The following is a 27,900-nucleotide window of genomic DNA, read 5'->3' on the forward strand; positions in this document are numbered from 1 at the left end:
TGGTTGTCCTGAGCACCCTCCACCTGCACTGAAGGCATCCTCGTCCCCATCAGCAGGAGATCCTCTTCTTCAGAGCTCCCAAACGCTGGGGCACGATCAGGTCAGCAGCATCTTCTCTCTCTGGAGGTTTCCAGTCCAAAGACCCACTCTGACTGCAGCAAGCGCAGTTGGGGACTTGGCCCCCAGGGACCTGCTGGGTTCTTCAAACCTATGCTCAACCACAAACTCATTGAGCCCTCTCTGTCCGGCCATTGCCCTACCTCACAGGGTTGTTGTGAGGATCCACAAGGCCACACAAAAGTAGCAAAAAAACAACCAAAAACCTTGTATGATTTATAAGCGGCAGTCTTCTTGCTTGGATCCAAGGTTATCTTTGTATGTTTTAGACCAGTGGTTCCCAAAGTAGGCAGAACTGCACCCTCCCCAGGCAAGAGGCAGCCAGGGTTCTGGTGGTGTAAATGACTATCAGGCTCTGAAAAGCTGGTTACACCGGATCAATTTCATCCATCCACTTTGTTGAATTAATTAAACTTAATGATTTTACTTGGATTTTGAATAAATGTGCAATTAATTGTTACTGCTTTGAATTTTATTGTGTTGTTATCTTCCTAAGTGGGTAGTGCAAGCAGCTTTTATAGGGTAGAGCAGGGGGCACTGGGGATGAGTTTATAGAACCAAGGGAAAGTGGCCTGGAAAAAAAATTGGGAACCACTGATTTAGGTTCTCTCTCTCTCTCTCTCTCTCTCTCTTTCCCACTCCCCAACCCCAAAGACTTGTTCTCTTTCAATTCACAAAGATTGGGGGGGGGGATACACAGAGCTACAGAGAACCCTCCCCCAGTGATAAAGTAAAGAATAGCCTGGGCATATAATTCAGGATACTATTTTTAATTTATAAAGTTAGGGTTTAAAAATTTATAAAGTATGGGGTATAAAAATATACAGAGCTTTCTGGGCGGGGGGACATCACCATGGTCGAGAGGGGGACCCCTCTCTCTTTCCCCTCCCTCCCCCCTCCCAGGACCCCTGAGGCAGATGTGGAAACAGGCAGTGCAAGAGAAGAGGCTTCTGGGCAGTGCAAAGAAGCAAGCGTGGCACGTTTGCCCCAGGGCAGAAAGGAATCTGGGGGTGGTGGACGTGGCCAGGCCTCTTCAGTGGGACGAGGCTAACAGAAGGATGGGGGAGAAGAGACAGCTTTGGCAGTAAAGGGGGGAGCACCGTGGAAAGACAGGCAGCAAAACTGCTTGCGGACTACTCCAGCCTGATTCCCCCAGACCTTCACAGCTGGCTCTGGAACCACTTCAGGACAGGCTCCTTGTTCACAGCCACCCACTGGATGTTGGCCTTCGTCTTCTCCAGGGCCTGCTCCAGTGCTCGTGTCCCCGAGCCAAAGCCCACATCCGCGTTGTCTGCCTTGAACTGCTGCAGCTGCCGGGAGGGAGAGAAAGCAGGCAGGGGTTTGTCATGGTCAGAATGCTGGACTAGGACCTGGGTGACTTGGGTTCGAATCCACCTCCCCCCCCCCACTCAGCCATGAAGCTCACTGGACGACCTTGGGGGCCACTCCCAGCCTAACCTACCTTGCAGGGTGGTTGTGCAGAGGAATTATCTATCACATTTACGTATATTTCACCTTGGAGGGGAGGTGGGATATAAACAAGCAATTGTGGATTTTTAACTAAAAAGTGCTATGTGCATTACACCGGGGTAACCAACACCATCCTTTGCTACGGGAGCAACCCATATAGAAAAGAACCCATTTTGTTGCTTAAAGAATTGACCCACTTAACACTTAATCTTAAATTGTTGCAACCTGCCCTGGGACCTGCTAGTGAGAGGCAAGGAATACATTTAATAAGAAAAGGAATGAACATAACCGTAGCCACAGGGGTGAAGCGGGGGGGGGGGGGGGAGAGATGGACGTGCAATTCACCTGATCAGCCCCTTATAAAAAAATCCTGGTTTTTAAAAGTCAGTTGTTTAATTTACACTATAACCCTTATTGATTAAAGTGTGGGCTGCCCAGGGCAGGTTGGAAGCCCCCACTTCAAACAAGTGGAGGACAGGTGTGGTGGTCTGGAATTGGGGGAGGCTGTGGCCCAGATCCATGGGGCAGTCTTTCCAGCACCCCACCAAGCCTTGGGTGTTCTGAGGAGTGCCTGGCATCCTTTGGGTGGCCTGCGAACAGTCATGGCTTCTGGTTCATCAAGGTGTTTGCCCCCCACCCACACTCTGCACAGGCTTCCCTCCTGCTCCTCCGACTGTATACGGTCCTTACCTGCTGGAGCTCAAAGTCGGAAGCGAATCTCTGCGTCACCGCCTGGATCAGGTTGGAGAAGGAGAAGGAGCCTCCGCCGTACCTGGTTCGGTGGGTAGGGGGGGGCAAAGGGAGGAGAGGGTGAGCCTGGGCACACACAAACACACACAACCAATGCCCCTCCCCTGTCACCAGCTCAAATCACCCCACTCACTGGTTAAAAAGCGTCTTCCAGTTGGCCCGGACAAAGTCCCACACAAGGCCCTGCCCAACCACGTTACGGGAGATGCTGATGATGGTGGACGTGGCATCCTGGCGGCGGATCTTCGTGGGGTCCAGCGAGTACTCAAGGTACCTGTGGAACCAGATGGGGGTAGGTTCTTGAGCTGCCACCACTGGCGGCAACTCCAGGGGACCCCGGGGGCCTGGGTACCCACAAAACCTCACACCCCCCACCACCGCTGCCTGACCTTTGGCATTCAGGCACCCCAGCGGCGACTGGGCCAGGGCCTGCACCTCTGCCATGGGCCTGTGTTGGGGCCCGCTGCAGCTGCGGGTGGAGACCGTGTGGCAGACAGAGACCCCACGGTGGAGGTTCAGGCCCTGGTTCAGGTGTTGCTGTGGCTCTGGAGCACATGTGCTCACACTGCGCTGCAACGTCATCCCATCGCAGCGAAGGCAGGCCCCAGTTGGCGCCACTGGCTGAAGCCTGGCCCTCACTCCACCTTATTCAGTCCTCGAAGACCACATCTCCCCCTTGCTGCTGGCTTCCTGGGAGTGCATCTCCCAGGGGAGAGGGGGCCACAGGCCTGGCCCCCAGCACCAGAGGAAGGCTGGCCCCTGCTCGTCCCTAGGCTCTGAAGAAGCCTTGCGCATCCTCCCCATCCCCACCTCCACCCTACAAGGGCCTTGTCCGGCTGGGGCCACCTCACCTCTGGAGGATCCAGGGCTCCTTGCTGCAGGCCAAAGCAGAACGGAGCTTGTCAGCCTCAGACACCACGGTGGCATTCAGGAACATCCGCCAGCCAAAGTCCCAGACCTCCTCCCCACCTGTAGAAATGGCACTGCAGTAGATGGCAGAGCGCAGGTTGGGAGGGATCCTGAAGGTGAGAATGAAGACACTATTCATTTTTTGCATAATTTTAATTAAATTTTCTGTTTTACGATTTAAAATACTCATTTTACACCCTTAAGATATCGATATTATTTTTTTTGCATTTACACCCCAGTGAATATTTTATGCTACTATTTTATTGCTGTTACTAACAGATCCTATTTTTGATGGATTTATTTTTATATATATTGTTTTAATCTTATTGGTGTTTAGTTGATTTTTAGTTCTTCTATTTTATCTTTATTCCATAGTTTTTATTTGTAAGCCGCCTTGAGTACTGGTCCAGGAGAAAAGTGGGATGTAAATAAACAATAATAATACTATTCCGCAAACCACTCTTAGAAATGTATTTGTTTTTATTAAGCGGCATATAAAACTTGCTAAATAAATAAACTACATTTATGATTAGCTGGCAAAGCAGCAGCTGAGGACACACGGATCACTCTTGTGTCCTGAGATCCTGCAGGAGTGGACTTTCTCTGCAAAATGAAACAGAGATGCAATATTGTCTGACTGGCCTAAAAAGGCACTGCTGTTACACTTTGATCTAGAGGATTTGCCTCTCTGATGCAACCGTGTGCATGCTTACTTGGAGGTAAATCTCTCTGTGCTCAGTGGGAGTTACTGGAAATGATTATCTGATTGCAACCTTTACATTTGGAAAAAGCGAGGGTCACTTCCACACTGTACACTTAAAGCATGTGGCTTCCTGCAAAGAATCGTAGGGACTGTAGTTTCTTAAGGGGAGTGGGAATCATAGCTCTCTCAGGGGTAAACTACAATTCCCAGGATTTTCCGGGGGAAGCAGTGACTGTTAAAGTTCTACAAATGTGCTTTCATTGTTTGGTGTGGATGTGACCCCAAACCAGCCTGCTCAAGGGGTGGGGGGCTCCCCAGTGGTTTGCCCTGGACCATTCAGGCACAACCACAAACACTTACGGGTTATTGTTGGAGTTATTCATCCAAGTGTTGAACAAGTCACTGGCGAAGTTCTGGCACTCAGAGATGCCAAAGGAGCAGGCTGTGCTGATGGCAGAGATCTCGTTGTACCTGGGCAGGGAAAGGAAACTCAGGGGGTTGGACTTAATGAACCTTGAGGTCATATAACCATAGAATATTGGAGTTGGAAGGAGAGTCCACAACCTCCTGAAGGATACCATTTCACTGTCAAACAGCTCTTAGTGTCAGAAAGCTTTTCCTGATGTTTAGTCGGAATCTCCCTTCCTGTAGCCATTGTTTCGAGACCAACCCTCCAGAACAGGAGAAAACAAGCTTGCTCCGTCTTCCACGCGACAGCCCTTAAGGTATTTGAAGATGGCTATCATATCTCCTGTCAGTCACCTCTTTGCCAGGCTAAACCTACCCAGTTCCTTCAACCATTCCCCATAAAGCTTGGGTCCTTTCCAGCTCTACAATTTGGTGATTCTATGACTTGGAGCTAGAGAGAAAGGCAACCCAGGAGGCCTCCTGGCTGCAGCTTGGACCTGGAAATCCCAAGCACAGTGTGTTCCCAGCATGGAGCACCATTCCTCGGGCACAGAGGAAGCGTCTCAGCCTTTTCCCCTGCCACTGTGAAATGATGGGATGGAGGCTTATCTTCTCACCTCCCCCCTGCCCAGGCCCAAAGTGAGAGCTGGAAAGAGACGCAAGAGGCAACATAGCCCCCCACCTGGTGCTGCATTGCAGAGATAGTTGGCCAGTAAGATTAGCCAAACCTGCTCAGCCCCTTCTTTGAGGGTTCTCCTGCCCCAACCAGGCCAGTTGTCAACCCCAGCCTACCCCCTCCAGTGCCCTCCCCCCGACACCTTCTCCTCATTCCAAGGAAACTCACTGGTCCATCAGGCCAGCCGGGATTTTGGTCCAGTTATCGGTGAGGTTCCTATAATAATCGAACAGAGGAGTGACCTGCTTCTGGATGTATTTCTGCAGAGGGAGAGGAGAACAACGCAGCAGTCATTAGGCAACGTTCTCTCTAAGAAAGAAATGGGTCGATGCCTGCCTTTTAGCCCCCTGCCCAACTCCACCCCTGATTAGCACTAGACTGGAAATGCCCTTCCCCATTTGTAGGGGGGAGCTTTCAGAGGGTGCAGGAGTGACACTCTCTCCTCCTCCCTCCAAGCCCACCTGGCGCCCCTCGTCCCTGGAACCCCCACCCATGCCCACCATGACCAGAGCTCACCTGCATGGGCCCATACACCTGGCTGCGATCGAACATGAGCTGGAAGTAGCCCAGGTTGCTGAGTGCTGCACTCCAGGGCAGGTAGTCTCTCTCCTCCCCCAGGTAAAGGGTGGTGTTCAGGGCCAGCTCCGTGCTGGTGTAATTTGCCCTGGAAGATTGAGACCGCTTTGGGTGGAGGGTGTGTGTGGAGCAGGCTGGTGGGGCCCCTCCCCTCCCCTGCACAGTTCAGCAGCCCTGCATTTAAGGCCACCAAGACCACATGAAGTCATTGCCCACCCCCACCCCACCCCCACAATTCTTGGATCAAAACCTAACCCGGAGTCCTGTTTGCAGTGCCAGCAGTGAGACTTATGCAGTCTTTTGCAACCTAGAGCCCTCCAGGTGTTTTAGACCAGTGGTTCCCAATGAGGGAGAGGAGGATTGCCTAGGGGGTACTAAGAGGCAAGGGGTTAGGGTTAAGTGAGTGCTGGAGGTGTAAATGGCTATCAGAATTTGAAAAGCTGGTATCACTGGTTCAAAGTCCATCCATTTTGTGAAATGGATTAAATTAAATAGTTTACACTGAATTTTGAATAAATGTGCAGTTACTTGTTTCCTTGTCACTTCCCTTCTTGCAAAAAGCCTGTTTCTTTTGGGAGAGCAGCTTTGGTAGTGCAAAACTCCCAGCCAACTATAATGAGGCAATCCAAATTTGCAAAGGTGTGACTGAATCCCATGCAAAAGCTGCAACAGTCTGAAAGTGCCCGTAATACAAAACATCTGGAGGCATCAGGATGTGGAAGACTGGCCCAGGAAGATGTGAAGCTCCTGAGCATGGGCAAAGTGCCCTGTTTTCACTACTAGGGGACCCAATGGACCTTTGCAAGGGGAAATATCTGGGCAGACAAGCTCTGGCATCTCACACTCTTTTGATTTTACACAGGAGCAGCAGTAAGCCTGGGTGTCTTGGAAAAATCAGAGCATGCACACTCCACATGAGTATGTGTGTCAACCCCAGACTGGCTCCCCGGTTCCAGAGGCCAGCCCAGGAAGGACCAGGCAGTTTGGACCTGAGAGCACCAACAATAGCCACTTCTGCATTCAAGCAGCACAAGAACCCTGCTGTATCCTCATGTGCCACCAGGGGGCACTTGGACAGAGGTTTGGCTTAAATGGGGTTGCGGGTGTATATGGAGATTAGTGACTCCCAGATACAGGGGAGCTGTAGGTAACCCAAAGTCTCACCTGGCCAGGTTGAAGCAGTCATCGATCAGCTGAGCACGGTTAAGAACTGGGATTTTCTGGAAAAGAAGCAGAAGCTGCTGGTCAGGATGGGAGGAACAGAAGGGAGGGGCAGGCTGGTAGGAAAGGGTGAGGGCAGGAAGGGAGCTGAAATGTTAGACCAGTGGTTTTCAACCAGTGTGCTGTGGCACCCTGGGGTGCCTTGAAAGATGTTCAATGGTGTCGCAGGCAACACTGGCCTCTGTCCCTCTTTCCTTTCCTCCCTCCTCTGATGCCCTCTTACCAGTGGCGGAGTAAGGCTCCGCGGTACCCGGGGCGGCAAAGGAAACGCCCCGGGGGCGGGGCGTCGTGACATCACATTGTGACGTCACGGCGCTCCGCCCCCAGGGCTTTTCCGGGGGTGCCGGCGCCGCTTCTGCAGCCCTCTTTTAAGCCGAAGAGCTCGCTTTTAAGCTCTCCGGCTCAAAAGGAGGCTGTGGAAGCGGCGATCCGATGACAGAGTGCGCCTGCGCGTGCAGGTGCACTCCGTCGTCGGGCCGTGCGCTGCCGCTCCCAGGGTGACGGAGGGAGCGGCAGCGCGTGGGAATGGTGGGAGGGGCTGCCTCTTGTCACCCCCACGTGCCGCCGTTCGCTCCGTTGCCCCAGGAGCAGCAGCACCGCACACACCGTGCGCTGCTGCTCCCGGGGGGACGGAGCCAGCGGCAGCGCGTGGGGCTGACAAGCGCCGGCCCCTCCTGCCACTCCCCACGCTGCCGGTCACCCCGGGAGCAGCAGCGCTGCACGGACGGGGTGCTCCCTCGGCCGTGCGCTGTTGCTCCTGGGGTGACGGAGGGAGCGGCAGCACTTGGGAATGGCGGGAGGGGCTGCCGCTTGTCACCCCCATGCGCCGCCGCTCGCTCCGGTCGCCCCGGGAGCAGCAGCGCACGGCCGAGGGAGCACCCCATCCGTGCAGCGCTGCTGCTCCCGGGGTGACCGGCGTTGCCTGGGGAGTGGCGGGAGGGGCGCCGCTTGTCGCCCCCACCCGCCGCTTGTCGCCCCCACCCGCCGCTTGTGGCCCCTGTCGCCCGGGGGCGTACCGCCCCCACCGCACCCCCCTAGCGACGCCCCTGCCTCTTACGTCTCTGCCTCCCAAAAGCTTGCACAGCTCTTTGTTGTAGCAGCCCTGGCTCTAAGCTTCTGGGAGACACCTCTCTTTGGGGTGGGGGCAGCTCAGAGACCAGGCATGGCAACAGCAGCTGCCCTGAGACGAGGCTGAGGGGGAATGCTCCACAAGGGAGGGTGTGTGAAAAAGGGTGAGAGGCCGCCAGCTCTGCAGACAAGGGGTGACATAACTGGGCTCCTGAGCCCCACAGGGGTGCCAGAGAAAGAATGCACTGTTGTTAGTGAAGGGAGCTGTGTGGACTCAAAAAGGTTGAAAACCTCTGTGCTAGACCAAGCCAAGTCCAGCCATAGGGGAGCCCCACCCCACCCGCCTTGCATGGCCAGGTTCCCACATTCACCCGAGACTCATGATGAAGGCAGAACACTGCTGACATTTCCTGCTGGTTCAGAGTTGTGGACCAGTCCCTGGTTTGGGGCTCACAGTCTGTCTGAAACAGCCCATTTCCTTTTGTGCTATGTCACTTAGATTGTAACCCTGAGAGCAAAGTCAGTCTTATAGTACTACTGGTTGTTGCCAGCCACTCTGGGAGCCATTTTCAGTGGAATAATTCCCTCCCACCCTTGATTTTACTGTTTTACCTTTTATAAACCGCTTTGATGGTGTGTGTGTGTTTTTTTACAATCAAGTAGTGTATAAATTTTATGAAATAAATAAATAATACTGAGTCAGGAACAGTATTCCCCCCCACACACACCTCCATCAGTCACCGAAGCGAATGGCATTTCAAGGGCTGCGGGGGCATGGGGGGGAAGAAGCCTTTGCCTCACAGACTCTCCAGTTAGAACTTGAAGAAGTTGAACTGGAGGAAGATGGGAGACCTGCCTGGGCTCCTGGCTGTGTTCAGGTGAATGGGACCCTGGTTGTGTAGAGAAGGGGAGAAGGGAGTCCAGGCCTGTGGTTACCTGGTGGTGTGTCTTCAGCTGGTTCAGGAGCCTGTCCCAGTTCTCCTGGTCATAGTTTACCCGGAAATATCCTGTGACGTTAATGTTGAGGAGCAGCCATGTGTTAGGATCAGCCCCAGTTGAGAAGTTGGAGTTCTGAGCTGCAAAAAGAGAGAGGAGTGACCTTGCATGTGCCCTAGAGAGACCCGTTCTCCAGAGCCAACTCCCTTCCCCCTGCCAAAGAACAAAGAGAGAAAAATCAACAAGAATTACTGTATAATATCCCCTTCGCACAGACGGAAAACCTAGTGCAATTACTAAAGGAAGGTGGAAAAAAGGAAGGACTTTAAGAGGGTGAGAGGCTTATTGTTCAGAAAGAAGAAAAATTGGAGAACCGTTGGAGTGAGAGCCCAAGGGTTCATGAAGAGCAAAGAGAGAAAATTAAACAAGAAGTACTGTATAATATTTCCATTGTGCAGCCGAGAGGGGAGAGCAAAATGGGAGGTTTGAGGATATATAAGGGACAGCAAGGAAGGGGGGGGGGAATGATGGTATACGTGGGGCAACAGGGGGAGGAAAAAGGACTTGGGGAGGCAAGGAATACCAGGAAGGGAGTGGGGTGAGGATAAATAGGATGTAAAAGGCTATTGGATAATCCGGGTTGGAAAAAAGGACTGACTTATGAGACTTGCCGATTAGACTGGGGGGCTATGTGACCAGAGGAGGGGATAGTTAGATTAAGATTAAAGAAGAAGATAAAATGTTGGATGTTGTAGAATTTTAGAGAGGTAGAGGTATCCTTAGAATTGAAGAAGAGGTAGTAGGGAAATAAAGTTTGGATTAATTGTATTGTAAAAATAAGTAATTGGAATTGAAGAATCAATGAAAATAGAATCTGATGATTAGGTAAAAAATAAATAATGTAAATGTTAGAGAATAATGATTTAGAATGTATTATTGCAGTAAATATTTGTATTGTAAATAATAATAATAATAATAATAATAATAATAATAATAATAATAATAAGCAAATTGATAAGGAAAATAGAATGAAGAAAATTGCCAAAGATTATATAAAATGAAGATCAGGAAGAAGGGAATTTGGGGAAGTCTACCCAAGATGAATGGCTAAATAGGGTTTGAAAAGTTATGATTGTATGTTTTTGTCTTTGTATTGTTGTGTATTGTGTTATATGTTTTTAAGAGAAAATTAATTTTAAAAAATGGGGGGGGGGAGTAGCCCAGCTACATAGTGTGATTCCAGGAAAGATGGCTAGAAAGGTGGACCAAGTCACCCAGTCAAATGAATACGAGGCAGACGCAGACCATTGAAGGGAAACAGAGAGCAGGGGCAAGTTTCCCTCTTGGCAATGGGGATGGCTGCCCCTCTTCTCTAGCTAGCCAGGGAATAGTATGGTGCAACCTTTGCCTACTTGACCACAAAACTTACTTAAAAGCCTCAACCAAGCAACCATCTTGCAAGGTTGGGGTGAAATAGTACTTTGGTCTGAAAGGCCTAATATAGCCTTCCCTACAGACCCTCCCAGGTGCTAAGATCAGCAGAGAGGGCCCTCTTGGTAGTTCCTCCACCCTCAGAAATTTGTGGGGGTGGCAGCCCTGTGTGTTGAACCAAAGGTGAACTGTTCTGGATGCTCTGCAAACACCATCTCAGTAGTCAAGATAGCCCCATAATTAATTGGTAGTTGTTGTAGCAACGAACTCATATATGTTTATATTTTTTGCTAACTGGCTTGCTTTGATGTTATCCTTATCTACGGGGTTCGGGTGCTGGGCTCTGAGCCCAGAAAGGGGAACTATCTGTAAGATTTGGGTAGTTGCCACCTGTGGCCTTCTCCAGTCAGGTGAAGCGATGAGAAGTCCTAGACAAAGTGACATATGCTGCTTTGTGTATAAAAAAATGTATGAATGTTTGCTTGGGTGAAGACAATCTGTCCCCTTGCTGAGATGCTCGTCCCACGTCTGTAAAGACTAGGAGACCTGGCTTGCTGATTTTCTGCAAGTCTACACCCTTCTTCTTAATAAAACACTAGAACTGATCATTCTGGTGTTTTGGACATCCTTCTTTGTCATCCTGCACCCAACCACTCCCACGAGGCCTCCTTTGGGCCTGCGGATCTGAACACCTGGGGGAAGAAGGCATTCTCTGTGGGATCCCTTAAGTTGTGAAATCCCCTCCCCACATACCATAAGTGTGCCTGACTGGTACCTTCATTGAATAGCTTGTATGCTGAAGATGAACTCACACCCAAGATACATGTTTTCAGGACCTGCCCTACTCCTGTGACTGCAAATTAGCTATTTTAAATATTGAATATTGAATAGTTGTAAGCTGCCCTGGGGCCTGTTGGTGAAGGGGTGGGTAATGTGTTAAAGGAGGAGGAGGGGAAGAAGAAGAAGAAGAAGAAGAAGAAGAAGAAGAAGAAGAAGAAGAAGAAGAAGAAGAAGAAGAAGAAGAAGAAGAAGAAGTTGTATTCAACAAACTTTTACTCTTTGAAAATTAATGGTCCTCAGTTAGCTATGGCCATGAATTTCAGTGGGCGTATTTTGAATAAAAGTAAGTTGAATGCAATAATAATCCCAGTGACATCATGGTAAAGCTGGGTAGATGGTGGCAGTGAAGGGTACCTGTTGAGTTTGTGAGCCAGTACAAGGGTATTGCATTATCTGACTTCATCGAGGAGACAGGGACGATCCAGGTGTAGCTGCAGAAAGAGACAGACAGGTGTGTCCTCCCTTGTCCTGAATCAAGCAAAAGGTCTCTTGGCTTCCAAGAAGGAGGAGGAGGAGAGTGCTCTGGTTGGGGAGTCTAGTGATGCCCTGCCAGGAACTGCCAATGGCCACAATGCTCTGGACACAAGCACACTCTTTGCTTCAGGACTTTCTGGACAGGATGTGGCTCAGGGCTCCCTACTTACTTGAATTCTGAGGGTCGGTCAACACTAGATGTTTGGTCCAGCAAGAAATGCTTCTGAGTGAGGCTCCCAGTAGCGGTGTCCACAGTCAGCACTGGGAAGCCCATCTGCAAGGTCCACCGGTCCATGATTTGTTTGACTGTGCCAGGGAGTTCAAACCTGTCTTGATCTACTGCCTGTCCAAGGGAGGGAGTGTTGATAAGGCACAGGGATTCATAGCAAAAAAAACAATCAAGGAGACTTGTGGCAATGTAAAGCCTACCAAACGCATGATGGCATCATAAGCTTCATCAGATGCAATCAATGCAAAACATTCAGCTGTGGCTTCTGGCCACAGTCACACACCCCTTGCCAAAACTCCATGCTGCTTCAAGGTGCCCTTCCTAGGGCTGAGCCCTCCAACCCCACATAAGGGTTTAGCCCTCATAGCTATGGACGGACAACCAGGAAATAACCCAGTTCTGTTGAAAATCCCAAAGGTAATATTTAAGGGGAAAGGGCAAAGCTCAGCATCTGATTTGCATGCAGAAGGTCCCGGGTTCAATCCTCAGCTGGGAGAGACTTTCCTCCTAGAAACCCTGGCGGGCTGCTGCCAGTCAGTGTAGACAATACTGAACTTGATTGACCTAGACTCTGACTTGGTATAAGGGAGCTGTTCCTCCTCCATCAAGTCGTGTGCAGAGGCAGAAGGAAAGGGAGGGGGGCTGTTGGCAAAAGGTCACATGCCAGAAAGCAAAGAGTGCCCAAGAACAAAAGCTACCATGAAAAGCTCTCTTCTTCCCTCCCTCCCTCTCTGGAGAATGAAGTTGGTCCGGTATTTAGCACAGGAGACACTGACTTGTTCAGCATCACAAGCAAGGGAAAGGAAAGCCTCTGCCCCCAGCAGCTTGCAGTCTAAACTTCAACAGTGAGAGATGCGACTGAAGGAGGGAAAAGGGTGGCAAAGAGAAATGGAAGCAGGTCATGGTCACTGAGGCTCCTGCAGCTGGAGAAGAGAACGGTGGGAGCCGAAAACCTAAGGCCTGGAAGAAGAGGCAACCTTTGAGGGAATATGCAAAAGCAGAGAGCGGGCTGGGGGGAGGAGGTGGAGAAAAGAGAGAAAAGAGCCAATTAAATAAGCAGGAAGGGTGAAGATCATGGGGTGGTGGATATGACAGGAACAGAGCAGAAAGAGAAGAAGGCTGAGTTATATTCAGATCCTATGGATTTCCCTCTTCAGCCAAACTTAACACCCATCTAAGTGGGCAGTGCCCAGGGCAGGAGGGCAAGAGATGGGCTGACTGGCAGCCCTGATATAGGGGGACGTGCTTAAAATCTGTTGATAACAAAATGCCAGCAGGAGAGGAGGATTCAAAAATGAGTTCAGGGTTTGAGCAACGGCTGTGCCAGGGGGTGTCAAATGCACAGCTGTAAGTTGTTACACACAGGGAAGCAGCGCTGAGCAAAAAGCCCAAGAAGGAGATTGTGGACTGAAAGGGAGCTGCACTGCAAAGGAGCCAACGGGGCAGAGTGGACATTTGGGCCCAGGGAAGTCAATCAATGCAACCACCCTGAAGCAGGGAAGTCCAAGACCCAGGCAGCTGTTGGACCAAGGCACAGCCAGCCTTGGCCAAGCCATGCTCATTCAAAGACCTGAGTTCAGTTCCTGGCATCACAGGGCCAAATGCATGCTTGCTGAGGAGGTCAATGGCTTCAATGAGAGCTCCAAAGATAACCCAGAATCTAGAAAACCCATCCTCGAGGGTGGGGGGAGAGGCTGGAGGAAGGCCAGGGGAAATATATATTTGGCCAAGGTGTGTGTGTGTGTGTGTGTGTGTGTGTGTGTGTGTGTGTGTGTGTGTTCACAGTTTCCAGATGTTTCTGAGAATTCCAGAAATTAGCTAAGAGGATGACTGTTTGCTCGCTGAAGACAAAAAGCAATTGTGTTCTTATAAATAAGGATGGGCTTTGGAAAATGGATTAGGCAACTTCATGCAGGACAGCTAACAATCTTGTGTCTAACAACCTTGTGTATGTGTGTATGGACTCATCCAGACTTGCCCTTGCCCCCCGCTGCTTTTCCTCAGGGAAACCAATCTTTACTGCCAAATCAGAGCAAACGTCAATCGAGTTTTTCCCAGGTGGATACTTGCACCGATCTATTGCTAAAGAGGGTGGTTTCTGTGAGAAAGCAGCAAGAGAAGGGCAAAACCTCTCAGACCTGTGCCTAGAAAGTGCAGGACAAGTGGAAAACCACTAAGATCCACAGGACAAGGGCAAGTCTGGGTGAGCCCTGTATAACCAGCACGTTGTACAAAGCATCGTCTAACCAGGATGCAACAATGGTTGGGAGACCTATGAAAGTCCTTCCTCCCCCTTGGAAGAAGGCTCACCCCCACCTGCAACTGAGAGAAGTAGCCTCCAGACACTGCCTGGCCAGGAACACAGGAAGCTGTCTTTTACTGAGTCAGACCATTGGCATTGGTCCACCTAACTCAGTATTGCTTACACTGACTAGCAATGGCTCCCCATGATTTTAGGCAAGAGCCTCTCCCAGCCCCTCCCTGAAGACACAAATGGGTATTGGACCTGGAGCCTTTGACTTGAAAGGCAGATGCTCTTCCCACTGAGCTATGGCCCTTCCACCCAAACTAGAAGCAGCCACTGTCATTTTAAATGGACGGACGAGTGGACATACCAACTGGAGGTGATGCCAGAGGTCATCGTAGATGGTGTTTCCATATGCAAATGCCTGAAAGTATGACTGCAGAGAGAACAGAAGGTGAATGAGAGAGAGAGAGACTGACACCCCCACCCCAGCTGCCACTGGGCCCTTGGGAAGCCCATGCCTCCTTGGTGTGCAGCCCACATTGCCTTTGCTCCATTAGAGTTTGCTGGGGAGGTGGGAATGCACAGACCCTCCCCTTTGCTCACCCAGGTCTCTCCCCACCCCACACACCCCACCCCACGGCAAAGCAGGGAGAGGAACCGCCAGCCCAAGGCAGTGCAGGTATCACTATGAATGACCCAGCACTTGCCAAGACAGGCCTTACCTGCAGCCCCTTTCTGAAGCGGTCCTCAGTGAGGAATTCGGAGAGCATCCGCAGGACTGAAGCTCCCTGTGGAGAGAGGAGAGGGCAGTGAAGGGAGAGGCTGCAGGATGTCCTCTCTCACTCCCACCCATCATGGTTCCATGCCCAAATATAAATCCCAAAAGCCAGGCTTGAATAATTCCATGAGCCCAAGTAATGCAGCTGATCCTCTCGGAACCACCACTTTTTCATAGGTGGGTGGCCCTCTGCCAGACTTGGCTTTGAAGTACCAAGGGAGAGGCAGTGGCGGCGGCTGCTGCTGCTGCTCCCAATTCAGTTCTCTGCAGCCAAAGTTTCTCCATCTGGGAAGAGAGGAGAGGCAGGCACTCTACCTTCCCCCAGACCCAACCACCCAAGGCACACTCACCTTGCTGTAGGCGATGGCGTCGAAGACTTCGCTGATTTGCGCCGGTGTGTTGATCTCCTCTTCGCGGAAGGAGAGCGGGTGCGAGGAAGCCAGTGCGTCAATGGCCATCACACGGTACATTTCGCTGGAGACCATCAGGTCTTTCTGCAAATCAGTTCCCCAAAATCTAATGGTCCTTCTTCACAACTAACGCTCTCAGGTAAGAGTGTGTGATGGGGGACAGTGACTGGTCAAAGGCTTTATGGCTGTGCAAGGATTCAAATCTGGTTCTCCCTAGTCCAAGCTCACTGCCTGCTATTTACATCCCTTTCTACCTGGAAAGGGGATCCATCATGCTTTGGGATCTCTTCCTGTGCCACACGGGAGCCCCTTCCAGTGGCAACCACACCATTGCCACAACATAGGGAAGAGACCAGCTCTTCCCTCGCTCCTACATGGACCACATCCACACTCTGCCTCTTTGTGGGTTTATTTTCATAGAATCATGGAGTTGGAAGGGACCATGAGGGTCATCCAGTCCAACTTCCTGCAATGCAGGAATTCTTCTTTTCTTTTTCTTTTTTTGTCCAATGCGGGGCTTGAACCCTGAGTTTAAGAGTCTCATGCTCTTCCAACTGAGCTAGCTCTCTTTCTCAAGCCAGCTTAATTCTCAGAAGCCATGAAAATTATAGTTTTGTGGGGAGACCGGGGCTGTGTACACCATGCATTTAAAGCATATGCGCGCGCAGACACGCAGGCACGCACACGCACACACACACAAAAATCCTGAGAACAGTAGTTTGTTGAGAACGCTGGGAATTGCAGCTCTATGAGGGATAGGCTACAGTTTCCAGAATTCTTGCGGTGAGGTGAAGGTGCTTTAAAAGAACAGGCCCTTTTTTTTACCCTGGAGATCTCCGAAGTCTTATAAATAAGTAAGTATATAAATAATAGTGCTTTTTAAAAATACATAGGGAAAATGATTATTTTAAGTATTTACATTTAAATAATGGTGAGCGATTGTGAATATGCTGACCGAGGCCCCCTTTGGAATCGGAGGCCCAGGCCAAGTGGCCCATATGACACACACACACCCCCTGTTTGGGCCTGTAAATGAGTGCGTGAAGGACCTTATCAGCACCTTCAGAGAAATCCAGGGACCTTGAGATCACTTGGAAACAGCCATCTTTGGTTTCCAGGGTGAATATGTCCCCAAACCCCCCACTACCCAGCCCTCTCCTTTTGCCAGCTACCTTTGCAGAGCTCAGGCTGCCTGAGAAGGACTTGGGTCGGGAGCTGCATTATTCCTCAGAAGCCTCCCAGCACCATCTAGCCCTGTTCTATCTCACAAAAGCAACTTACAATATCCCAGTCGGGCTCCGCCGCATCGGCACCAAGATATTCCACATAGGATGCAAAGCCCTCGTTCAGCCACAGGTCATTCCACCAACGGAGGGTCACGAGGTTCCCAAACCACTGGGGGGTGGGGAAGCAGGACGTTAGTCAGCCTTGAAGCCCCCTCAAAGATTCCCTCAGTGCATGGTATTGGGTGGGTTTGAAGTGTGTCAGGTGCCCAGCCAACAATCACCTCATGGGCTGGGAGAAGGCTTCAGAAAACGGCCAATGAGAATGAAGAGGGTCTGTTGATTGAGCAAGGGTTCCTGGGAAGAGCCCTGCAGCTAGACCAGAACACAGCCCATCCTGTCCAGCACTCGGATCTCCCAGTGGCCAACCAGGTACCCCAGGGAAAAGCCCATCAACAAGACCCAAGTGCAAGATCCCCCTCCCCACTCAAGTGGCCCGTGTGGTTCCAAAACCCTTAGAGAGTACCTGATGGGCCACTTCATGAGCGATGACCGTCAGCACCCGCTCCTTGTTCCCAATGGAGGAGAAGAGCGGGTCAAAGAGCAAGGAGTTCTCACGATAGGTCAACAGCCCCCAGTTCTCCATGGCGCCGGCATTGAAGTCCGGGAGAGCAACCTGGTCTGGGGAGAGAATGTCCCATGAGCCAGGCTGGGACCACCAGCCAGGCTTCCACAGCTGGGAGTCAGTTGTCACTCCTAGGCCTTTTTACAAGCAGTGCTGTGTATATTAAAAGCCACTTGTGAACAGCACTATCATACTATAAAGAGTTGGAGGGGCTGCAGACCTGCCCTATCTTTCAACCACAGGGAACTGAAGTCCCAAGCAAGGCTCCCCCACCTTGCTGCCTTCCAGGTGTCTTGGACTACCTCTGTGATTAGCTGTGATTCCTGCATTGCAGGGGCTTGGACTAGACGAGCCTTTGGGTCTCTTCCAAAGCTACCATACCGTGATCCTATTAATTTCCATCAGGCCCAGCCGGCATGGATGTATTGTGTACTCTAGCACAGCCAAGCTGGCTGCGGCTGATGGGAGTTGTAGCCCAAGACATCCAGAACATCCTAGGTTGCTCTAACCATGGTCTGTGGAAACATCATAAGTTGAACAGTCAGGAGGACCCATCTGGTCCAGCATCCTGTCCTCACAGAGGCCAACCAGATGTCTCAATGTGATGCCCAGAAGCAGGACCTGAGCGCAGCAGCAGCAGCAACTCTCCCCGCTAGTGATTCCCAGAAACTGCCATTCAGAGGCATTTAATGCCTCTGACAGTGGAGATCAGGCTTCAGAATAAGCAGGAACGAATCATGAGAGCAGAGGCAGATTTAGGGCAGCGTGAGTGGTGCGGAGGTGGGCACACAGCCAAAGAGAGGGTCTTCTCAAAGCCCAGGAATCGCTTGCCCAGTTTCGGGGAAGGAGATGTGAGGGCTCTGATAGGCTCCTAGAGCCCTCCTTCCTAAAGCTGGGCAAGCACTCACCAGGCTTTGAGAAGGAGTAAGGAGGGCTCTAGGACCCTGCCAGAGCTTTGCATGCCCTTCCCAAAGCCTGCTCCTTGTTTACTAGGCTTAAGCAGACAAGGGGAGGGCATCAAATGTTAGCCATGCACAGGGCAACATATTACCAAGGTCCACCTTACCAAGGTCATTTTCACCTTCCTTGACAAGGGTTTCTCTTCTTTACTGAGATCCTGTTGCAGGCTCCCCCAGCCCCTGCTACCCGCTTCCCACCTGAGCCTCGCGTCAGCCCTCCCTCCTGCTTCTGCACCAACCTAGTTTGGTCAGTGGGTAAGGTGTGGCATAATGCTTCTCAAAGAAATCCAGGATGGGTCCAGTGACACTGATGCCGTAGGCTCCCTGGCCCTCTGAAATGGCTTTGGGGCGGCCCCAGATTCGCATCTGAAACAGGATAGGGATGTCTCAGCAAGGATTGTCAGCGGAGGACCAAGCCTGGGTGGGAGCAGGGCCTGGGGTCCCTGCCTGGAATAGGTGCCCAGAAATCCCTCCCAGCAAGGAGAGCTCCCGATGCCCTCAAGAAGGAGGCGGTCTCCCCCTCTGCCATGCCTACCGAGACATTATTCTGTTCTCCATGCACATAGTTAAACTGGCTGACGATGAAAGCAAGCAAGTAGGTTGACATCTTGAGTGTGGGATGAAATACTGTCCGGTTCCAAGGCTGTCCGTCCAGCTGCATCTGTGTGGTGCCTAGAATGCGGGGAGGAGAAGAGACCATAAACATGCTCTGCTGATCTTGCCCAACGTCAAGACCCAACCATGCCCCCTGTTTGTCTCCAAAACCCCTTAAATTTTTGTCTGCATTTGCAGTTTCTGGAGTCCAAGGGTCCCAATCCCAGTGCAGTTGGTAGACTACATTGCTGGACTGAATGTGGCCATTCACCTTGTGGGTGTCATCAGTTAACACCAGGCAAACAGGCATTGTTACCCCAGAGAGAAGGAGGAGGCAGGAGGGTCCTGCCCACAAATGACAGCACCCAGCTCAATGCTGGAAGTCAAGGCTGTGCATTGCTCTCACAGTTCCTTAGCTCGTGGCCGAGTCCATTCTGAAGCAGGATCCTCTCCCTCCAGCATATTTTTTTCCGGTTGCCCTCACTTGCTTCCCTTTCTCTCATTTGGTGTCCTCCACTCACTCGGCGTCCTCAGCACATTTTGGACAGCTCCCAACAGTGATGGCTGAGGTGGAATTACTGTTAAGCCCATTAATAGTGAGGCCAGTGTGAATTGACCACAAGCCTGGGAAGAACCAGTTAAAGAGGAACCTGACAACTGACTGTTAAAGGGGGGGGGACCAATTCCATATAACCTACAAGGAGGGGTCTGACAGGCACAGTAAAAAAAAGGGGGGGTTGAGTCAGTTGTGGTTGGATGAGAGAGGGTGAAGTGCTGGAGTGGCAGAAGGTGATTGGGTAGAGGATGGACAGGTAAGATGACATATCTGCCTATATAGCGTGCATCCTAATGGACTCTTTGCACTCTGTCTGGGAATTTGGTGTGAACCTCTGTACTTGAGCTCCCAGGGGAAATCGCCCCCCCTCCTCCCACACAGGCTTCTTCCTTTCAGGAAGGCTGATTGAGCAGCTCTTGGACCCCAAACTTGTGGTGAAGACTTCTCTCCCCCATTCCACTGGACACAGAGCCACCCCCCACCCCACCCCCCAAAAAGCATGTCCTGACTCAAGACTCTGCATAATGGGAAAACCATCCAGTACCTGTGGGAAGCAAGAGGCACCCAGTGTGGGCACAGAAACCTCCCCCTCAGTCTCCTCCCGCTTCCAGTCTGGCTCTCCCCTCCTGCCCTTCTACCCATGCAGGGAAAGAGAGCAGCAATCTCTTGGGAGAGGAGGGAGGGGGTCATGAACACAGATGGAAACTGAGGAGGGGGAAGTGGCAGATGTGTTTCACCACCACCACCACCCTGTGCCAAGAGGAGTCCCTTTGCCCCACCCTCCTTTCACCCCCTTACTCTGCACAGGCATGTTGGAGAGAGCCACGTGGTCAGATGGGTGAATCAACACAATGGTGAAGGTGGCCTTCATGGCTGGCTCATCAAAGCAAGGAAAGGCCTTCCGGGCATCAGCCGCCTGCATCTGCGTTGTGGCCACCACCCTGGGAGGAGGACAGAGGCTGGTGAATGCATGTTCCCCCAGGTCTACCCACCCACCTGCCATGCAATGTCTTCCTGATTTATTGAGGCAAGGGCGGTTGTGTCTTCCAGGGTCTGCCCTGCTTCTTAGCTGCCCAGATATTTTCAAGGCAAGTTGCAATGCAAACACCCACCATGGGAGGAGGTAGGGGTGGGTGGAGCTCCGCAAGTTGGGTGCAGGTGGGAAGTACCTGGAGCTCTTGAGCAGGGGTGTGGGGGGCACAGCCCCTTCCATCCCAACCTCAGAAGTTCCAGGCCTGATTTGGCCATTATCTTGTCCTAGAACTGGGTGTGGGGGGGATTTCATGGGGGTGCAGTCCCAGAGCTCAACTCTGGAGACTCTCAAGCAATGCCACCTAGTCACTCACCACAGTGGCACCAGGTCCCTGCTAACGGTGCTAAGTCACATCTGTCCCACTTTGATCTCCTGTAAACTGGTCTCCTCTCAACATAAGGCAAGCAGGAAGGGGTGGCAAGAGGGCTATGGGAGATCAGCCATCCTGGGTGGGGCACCTCCACATCAAACTAAACAACAGGTTGTGGTTGTGGTTTGGGGTTCAACAGAGGCCCTAGGGAGGATACAGCAGGGACTTGCAAAAGGAAAAAAGCAGCTGTGGGGAGGGAGGAGAAGCTCTGGAGTGTACAAATGGCTGGGGAGGGAAGGGTTAAACAGTCCCTTGCCTTCACCCGCACCATCACCCCTTGCTGTAATGTCCCACTCTGGGTGGATTTTCCTCCAGGTCCTTGCTAGGGATCTCTGTGGCTGCCCCAGAGCGGCAGGGTTGGTGACCTGGTGCCAGGTGGGAGGAGGAGCCCAGCCTGTCCTGAGGGCCGGTGGGTGCCAGGCAGCAGAGGGGGCTGGCTCTGGCCTCCCCCTGCTTCAGATGCTGCTAACACAATCCAGTGTCTATAGCCTCCCCAACTCGCACCCTGCCAGGCTTGTCCAAAGATCTTCCCAGACACGGAGACTGGCTGCAGGAACTGCATTTTCATAGAACCATAGAACTGTAGGGTTGGAAGGGACTCCAACCCCACCACACACACACACACACACACACACAGTTCCACCTACTTGGTAACCCCGTCCTCCACGTATTCACTGCGATAGAAGCCAGCCAGGTCATCCGCCAGCTCCCCACGGAAGCTGCTCAGCAGCTCATAGGACGCATTCTGCTGGAGGCTTCCACTGAGCTGCACCACCAGGTATTCAGTGTTCACCTGCAGCCAGGTCCGAGAGATGGCTGGTGGTGTGGACCCGTTTACCCCACGCAGAGAGACGAGGTTCCCCTCTTGCTCGATGTAGCTGAGCTTCTTGCTGTGGATGAGGATGAGGTCGGTGGGCTCCAGGCACACAAATTGCACTGTACTGTTGCCCATGAAGACATAGAGGCCCTGAGCATCCTGGGTCAGGAAGGGTTGCAGGGTGACATCATAGTGCACGGGCTGAAGGGTCTTGGGTAGCCGCATTTGATTCCAAGGGTCCGTTGGGTTGGCCGTAGTGCTAGGGACACTGGGGGTGGCAGCACTGGGGGTGGGGGTGGCGGTAGCGCTGCTGGTGGTGGTGGTAGTGGTAGTGGCGGTAGCTCTGGTGGTGGTAGTGGCTGTAGAGCTGGAGCTAGATGAGGTTGGGTCAGACACATCATTGCTTGACTTCTGCTTCTCCTGTGCATAGACAACTGACAGAGCAATGATGGTGGCCACAGCGGCAGCCGCAAGAACGATCCCAACTATTCCTAGCGTCCTGCTGATGAAGAAGCCTTTGGCCATGGTTGAAGATGCCAGGAGAGAGAATCTGTGAGAAAGAAGAGAAGGCAAGGACCTGCAGGCCTCTTATATGTGGGCTCTGGGGCTTTAGTGATCCTGGTTCATTAGTTAATCATCAAACAGCTGAGAGGTGGGCGAAGGTCACTGAGGCTTCCCAACCTTGCAGACAACTTCTTCCCTTGGCCCTGTGAGAGAGTTAATGGGGAACTGAGAGGCAGCAGCTTCAAAGTGCATGCAATCTTTACCTGCCTCTCTCTCACTCCTGGAGGGTGGGGCAGGGTGTGTGTGTGTGAATCCTTCCTTTCGTCTGCCCTGGAATCACAGAATTATGGAGTTAGAAGGAACCCCAAGGCCATGCAGGAATCACCTGAATCACCCAACATTCAACTTGGATGATGTCTGATTTTAATGCTATTGCCACATCAGGTGTAATTTCATATATACCTCTATCATTCCTCTCCTTCCTCTCCTTCCTTTTTCTCTAAACATTCTCTACAAAGCCCCAACCGCAGTAATCTTCCCTTACAGGGATGTTGCTCCACCCCCTCGATCATTTTGATTGCCCTTTTCTGAACTGTTTCCAATTCTACAACAGCTTTTTTAAGGTGAGGTGACCAGAAATGGGCAGTATATTCCAAGTGTGGTCATCCCATAGATTTGAATAAAAACATTGTTATATTGGCAGTCTTGTTTTTCATAGCATCATAGTTAACTCCCTCCAATGCCGGAATCACAGCTAAAGAGTCCCCAACCCTCTGTTTAAAAACCACCAACGAAGGTTTGACTACCACTTTTTGAGGTAGTCCTTTCCATTATCAAACAGCTCTTACTGTCAGAAAGTTATTCCTAATGTTGGAAAGTGAGCGAGGTTCCAGGTAAAGAGGACTGTAAACTTAGGATGCTAGATAGAATATGCAGAACTTGCAGGTTTAACACATAGAATAAGAGAACAAGAAGAACATATATTGAAAGAAGAGTAGAAAATATTTATTGAACATATGGAAAATAATTGCACACCACGGAAAACGCTGGCAGTATTAAGATAAATTCAGCAGTGTGATTAATGTTTGAACAATGTAAAACTGGTGAACTGATTTAAACGGTTATAGCAAAATATCCAGGAATGGAAGATATGTACAATGAACCATGGAAGGAGAAGAAGGGAAGTCATTGGATATATAAAAGTATGTAAATTGTTTATTCTGAAATGTAAAATTTGAACATTTAATAAAAACTTTTTTTTAAGAAAAGAAAGTTATTCCTAATGTTTAGTCAAAATCTCATTTCTTGTAATTTGTAATTTCTCGTAATTTGAATCTTTATAGGTTCTGGTCTTACCCGCTGCAGCGGTAGAAAACAAGCTCACTCCATCTTCCATGGGATAACCCTTCAGATATTTGAATATATTTGATATTTTAATCCCTTTCTTAATGGCCATTAGCTTGGAATTTGCCTTTTTCTCAACTGCCACACAATAGGTTGAGATGTTCAGCACGTTATCTGCCACAAACCAAAGATCTGTTTCTTGGTCAGTCACTGCTGGTTCAGACCCCATAAGCAAATATATTAAGTTAAGATGTTTCCTCCAGTGTTCATATTTTGCTTACAATGAATCACATTTGTCACTTTAATGTCCTTTCACCTAGTTTTCGAGAGATTCTTCTGGGGTTCCTCGCAATCCCTTCAGTGAAGGAAAAGCTTTTTGAAAGCCTAAGTACACTATGTCTACTACAGGATCAACAACTCTGACAACATTATTACAGGACATAACTGTGTCGTCTGCAACATGAGGGGTTAATTCACCTCTTCTGGTGTGATCTGCATGTCATCATCTGCCACCTGTGCCTTTCTAAGAGTCTGGATGGAACAAACAGGCCAGTCTCCATTCAGAAGAATAAATGGACAGAAATCTGGTGTCAGCAATGGCAATAACTAAAAATCAGCAGGGGAACATTTCCTCCTTCCAGGACACTCTGTAACTGGCTGTAGAGCAGCAGCTACCCTCATACAAAGGAGTTTCAAAGGAAGGGCCTGCAATACGAAACCACTGAATTGCAGTTCATTAAAGGTGCAGTGCTATCACTTGCCGTGACAAAGGTAGTTCTTTTTTTAGATGAATGGCATGTGCTGATTGGCTTATGAGTGCCAAGATGCCTGTGTTATCAAGAACTTTTTGAGTGAATGGCCTCTATTAATACTTATAATCATCTGTACATTTTTTTGTTTGCCTAACACTTCCTTCTGACCTGCTCACTGCTTACAACCCCCTTCCCAACCTCATATATATGTGCCTGCAATTCAGGGTCATCCTTCATGTATCTGACAAAACGAGCTCTTTAGTCTTTAAGGTGCCACAAAACCCTGGAGCAGGCAGAAGCTAACCATCTCCTGCACAGGACAGTGTCAAAATTGGCCGGCTGTATATTATTATTATTATTCCTCCACCTTTTCCCTGACCTTGACTCAAGGCAGTATACCGCTAAAGTAGAAACAACTAAAAACATAGAACTTAACAATCATTTAAAAAACAATTAAGAATTAATGGAATAAACACACAGAGAGAGATATCATTGCAATAAAAACATTATAGCAGCAGGGCTTTCCTTAGAAACAGCCAATTCCCAAAAGCCTGTTGGAAGAAGAAAGTCTTCACCTGTCAGCAGGACACACAGGAGCAAACCAGTCTAATTTCCCTAGGAAGGGACAGCCACCAAGAAGGCCTTCTCCTGCGTCCCTACCAAGCATTCCTATGAGGCCCATTCAGGTTTGAATGAGGGAATATGATCATTCAGACAGCCTGGACCTAAACCATATATGGCTTTATAGGATTGAGAATGTGTTATGAGTTGAAAAACAGTCAGTTCCTTACGTATAAGAAAAAGCTATAAATGGTGGGCACAGCAGGGTGGGTGGCAAAGAGGGGTGGGGAGCAAAGGACATCTCATTGGGGGTGGGAACCCTCTCCTCTTAGTAGGAATGTATGGCTTGGGACAGTCCAAAATTTGTTTAAAATCCCAAGTTCCTTATTTCTCCCCAAAACCTGGGAGAAAGATGTTTCAAGCCACCTTCCCTAGTCAGTTCCCCGCTAGATGTTTTGGACTACGACTCTCATTGGCCCCAGATGTCGGTGTCTGTGCTAGCTGGAGCTGATGGAAGCCCAAAAGACGCCGAGGGCACCAGGTTGGCGAAGGCTGTGTTCAAGGATGTTGCATGAAAAAACAACATTTAGAAAATGCGAGTGCTGTGGCCCCCCCAAAGGGCGCTGATTTAAGAGCTCCGGGGCACATAAACACTAGCTCCTTCTCCAGGCTGCTCCTGCAGCTCCGAATAGTAATAATAATAATAATTTATTTTGTACCCCGCCTATCTGGCTGGGTTGCCCAGGCGCACAGAGACCTGAGAGCCCACGTCAGCCTTGCGGAGACCCCATCATCGTCATCATCCGCTGGGTGATCCGCTTGCCTACTCACCTTGACGCCCCCATCCCCAGGCTGGGCTCCATTCACAGCCGAGTTCCTAGCTGGGGCAGGCTGGGGCGTTCTCCTGGCCCACGGCGCCTGGCCTGCTCTCGGCTGCTCTCTCCAAAATCAGTCACAAGGAGAGGGCTCTTTCCAAAGCTCCGAAGGAAGTAGCCAGCCCTGCGCTGATCCCTCACCGTCTTAACCCCTGGGCTGCTGGGCGGGACAGAGAGCACTGCCTTGGAAAGAGAGGGAAAGGAGCGAGGAGGCTGCCTCTGTCCTGGCCAGTCGCTCTCTGTCATCCCACACTTGTCCCAGGCTCCTGCTGCGCCTTCAACTCTGCCCCGCAACGCTGGACGCACTAGCACACGCCCCGGGCCCACCTCCTCTCCAGCTGCCAGACCGTCACATCTGGAAAGGATTTCAGCGGGGCGCGGGGTGGAGGCTCCTGAGTGCTGAAAGCAGGAAGGGGAAGCCTGGAAGTGGAGGTCCCTTTTCTGGGGAGGGGACGTTGGGAATCCTCGGGGTCATTTTGCAGGGCCTCTGACTGCAGGCTCCGGCGGCTCCGAGCTTTCGCTGCACACCCAAGGAGAGCTGGAGAAAAGGAGCCTGCGGAGGGATTCGCCTCTGGCTCCTCTCCCTGCTCAGGGCCCAGTTTCGGGCAGGCTGCACCAGCCTTGCCTCCAAAGTGCCAGAAAGCACAGGTCCCTGCCTTGATCTGCACGTTCCTTCTGCCAGGGACTCAGTGTGTACAGCCTTTGGCAAGTTGCTTTCTCCCATCTTCAAATCCTAGTCTGTGAAATAGAGATACTAGCAGCCCACCTCTCAGGGCTGTTGTTACAATAAACAACAGGTAATGCTCTACTTATTTAAAAGGCTGGATTAATGGGAAGGAGGAGTGTGGTCACCACTAGAGCCCACTCAAATGCACTAGGACCAATGAGGGTTATGGGGAAGATGGACATATCTTTCCCTGGGGGAGTCAAAAGTGCTCCCTCCTAAGGCCTGATTCCAACACACACACACACACACACACACACACACACACACACACAACACACGTACCTGGTCTAAGCAAGATTGTATGACAGGCAAGAAGGCAGGTGAGTTGGTGCTCCTTGCTCAGGACACAGCAGCTCCTTCCTAGCTGGTGTCCATGGCTGGAAGGGTTATTCTTATCCCTTGGCAGGAAAGTGGGGGAGCAGAAGGTGACCACAGGGAAATTCCTTCAAAGCCCTGTCATGCCACAAACTGTGAGGAGGACGAGGGAGCCTGGCTGGCTAGCGGAACCAGTACAGGCTGTGAGCCTGATGCTGGTGACTAGTCCCCAGTTCCTCATTTCCATGAAAGCTTGAAACACAGCTCAGTCTGTAAAGAAGTCATTTTCTTCTTGCTTTATTTTGTTTACCCAGTAACTTGCAATTTACTGGTGCGGCCAGAAGCAATAATGCTTCCGAATACCAGTTTCTGGGAACCACAGGGGAAGGAAGATACATGATCTGGGGCAAAGCTTATTCTGGGCTGTAGCCAACTAAGTCCTGCGCAGAGTATACCTGTTGGAATCAATAGGACCAAGTTGTGTACATTAATTTCCAATTAGCCTACTTTGAGTAGGACTAGCACTGGCTGCAGCCCTTTAGTTCCTAAGTTTGAGTTTCAGACTTCCATGCACACCAGGAGCTGGGAAATAGCCACCAACTTAAGCATCTCCCGGAAGCCCAGCCCTTGGAACTGGAGCCAGGCTGGAAAGGGCCATTGACTGGCTGGATTCTCACAGACAAGGCTGGGGAGCAGGAGAGAGCAGCCCCCACCCCTTTATGCCAAGTGTGCTCACACCAAGAAAAGTCACAGAGGCAGAAAAGGCTTTAGAGCATGACAGCCACGTTCTTCCACTGAAGAACAAACAGAATCCAACACTTTGTTGTCACCTACCTTTTCTTAAATGGCTTTTAGGGGGGAGGGGAAGACTAGACAGATTTGTGGAATAGAAGGAGAGCTCTCTCAGGTCCTAAATGGAGCCCCTATTTTCAGAGGCAGTCTACTTCTGAGTAGCAGGCGTGCAGGATAAGCACCAGGGAAAGCCTTTGTGTTTATGACCTGCTTGAAAAATCCCCAAAAGCTCTTGCCTGGCCATGCCACAGCTGGAAGCAAAACTGCTGGTGAACTATCATGGAGAGGGGCTTCCTGCACTCATCTGGCTAGGTGACTCTTGGGGTCTTTTTTACCACTTGTGTATTTAATGAGTATATAGGGAAAATAGCAGAGCATAACCAAAAGTCAAAGCTGGCACCACTTTTCTTCTGGGGGGGTGTGAGGGTGGGAATAGATTTATTCAGAAACTAGTTATTTCAGGCTCAACCCTCAAGCAGTTGGTTGTGGGAGGCCAGTGAATGGTTGGTGAGTCACTTTGACAGAACTGTGACTTAGCAAGAATTCTGATGCAGCGGGATATAGGAAATGATAACAGGATACCTCCATGTTCTCTTACCTGCCTACTTC

The 27,900-nt window shown here is 50.7% G+C and overlaps 1 protein-coding gene across 1 annotated transcript; it reads right to left on the bottom strand.

The window, feature by feature from the left end:
* Positions 1-866: 866 nt before the first annotated feature.
* Positions 867-25,611, bottom strand: ANPEP (alanyl aminopeptidase, membrane). The gene is made up of 21 exons (XM_033167022.1): positions 25,414-25,611; positions 21,252-22,128; positions 20,000-20,142; positions 18,587-18,723; positions 18,291-18,417; positions 16,994-17,148; positions 16,526-16,639; positions 15,185-15,328; positions 14,779-14,844; positions 14,424-14,489; positions 11,750-11,922; positions 11,460-11,536; positions 8,835-8,974; positions 6,774-6,829; positions 5,550-5,697; positions 5,202-5,293; positions 4,310-4,420; positions 3,189-3,356; positions 2,471-2,611; positions 2,278-2,359; positions 867-1,427 (listed from the first exon to the last, which is right to left on the bottom strand). Exons 2-21 carry the CDS (start codon positions 21,944-21,946, stop codon positions 1,278-1,280), a joined length of 2,985 nt encoding a protein of 994 aa, XP_033022913.1. The 5' UTR covers positions 21,947-22,128; positions 25,414-25,611; the 3' UTR covers positions 867-1,277.
* Positions 25,612-27,900: the final 2,289 nt, after the last annotated feature.

Source organism: Lacerta agilis, chromosome 13, assembly GCF_009819535.1.
Source record: "Lacerta agilis isolate rLacAgi1 chromosome 13, rLacAgi1.pri, whole genome shotgun sequence".
Taxonomy (NCBI): domain Eukaryota; kingdom Metazoa; phylum Chordata; class Lepidosauria; order Squamata; family Lacertidae; genus Lacerta; species Lacerta agilis.

Bases quoted from the DNA above. Each gene is read 5' to 3' on its own strand.
- ANPEP (XM_033167022.1), bottom strand. From the start codon at position 21,946: ATGGCCAAAGGCTTCTTCATCAGCAGGACGCTAGGAATAGTTGGGATC. The intron at 15,329-16,525 runs GTAAGTTGCTTT...ACTGATTTGCAG, and splicing joins CGGAGCCCGACTGGGATATT to AAAGACCTGATGGTCTCCAG. The intron at 1,428-2,277 runs GTAAGGACCGTA...CCCTCCCGGCAG, and splicing joins CCGACTTTGAGCTCCAGCAG to CTGCAGCAGTTCAAGGCAGA.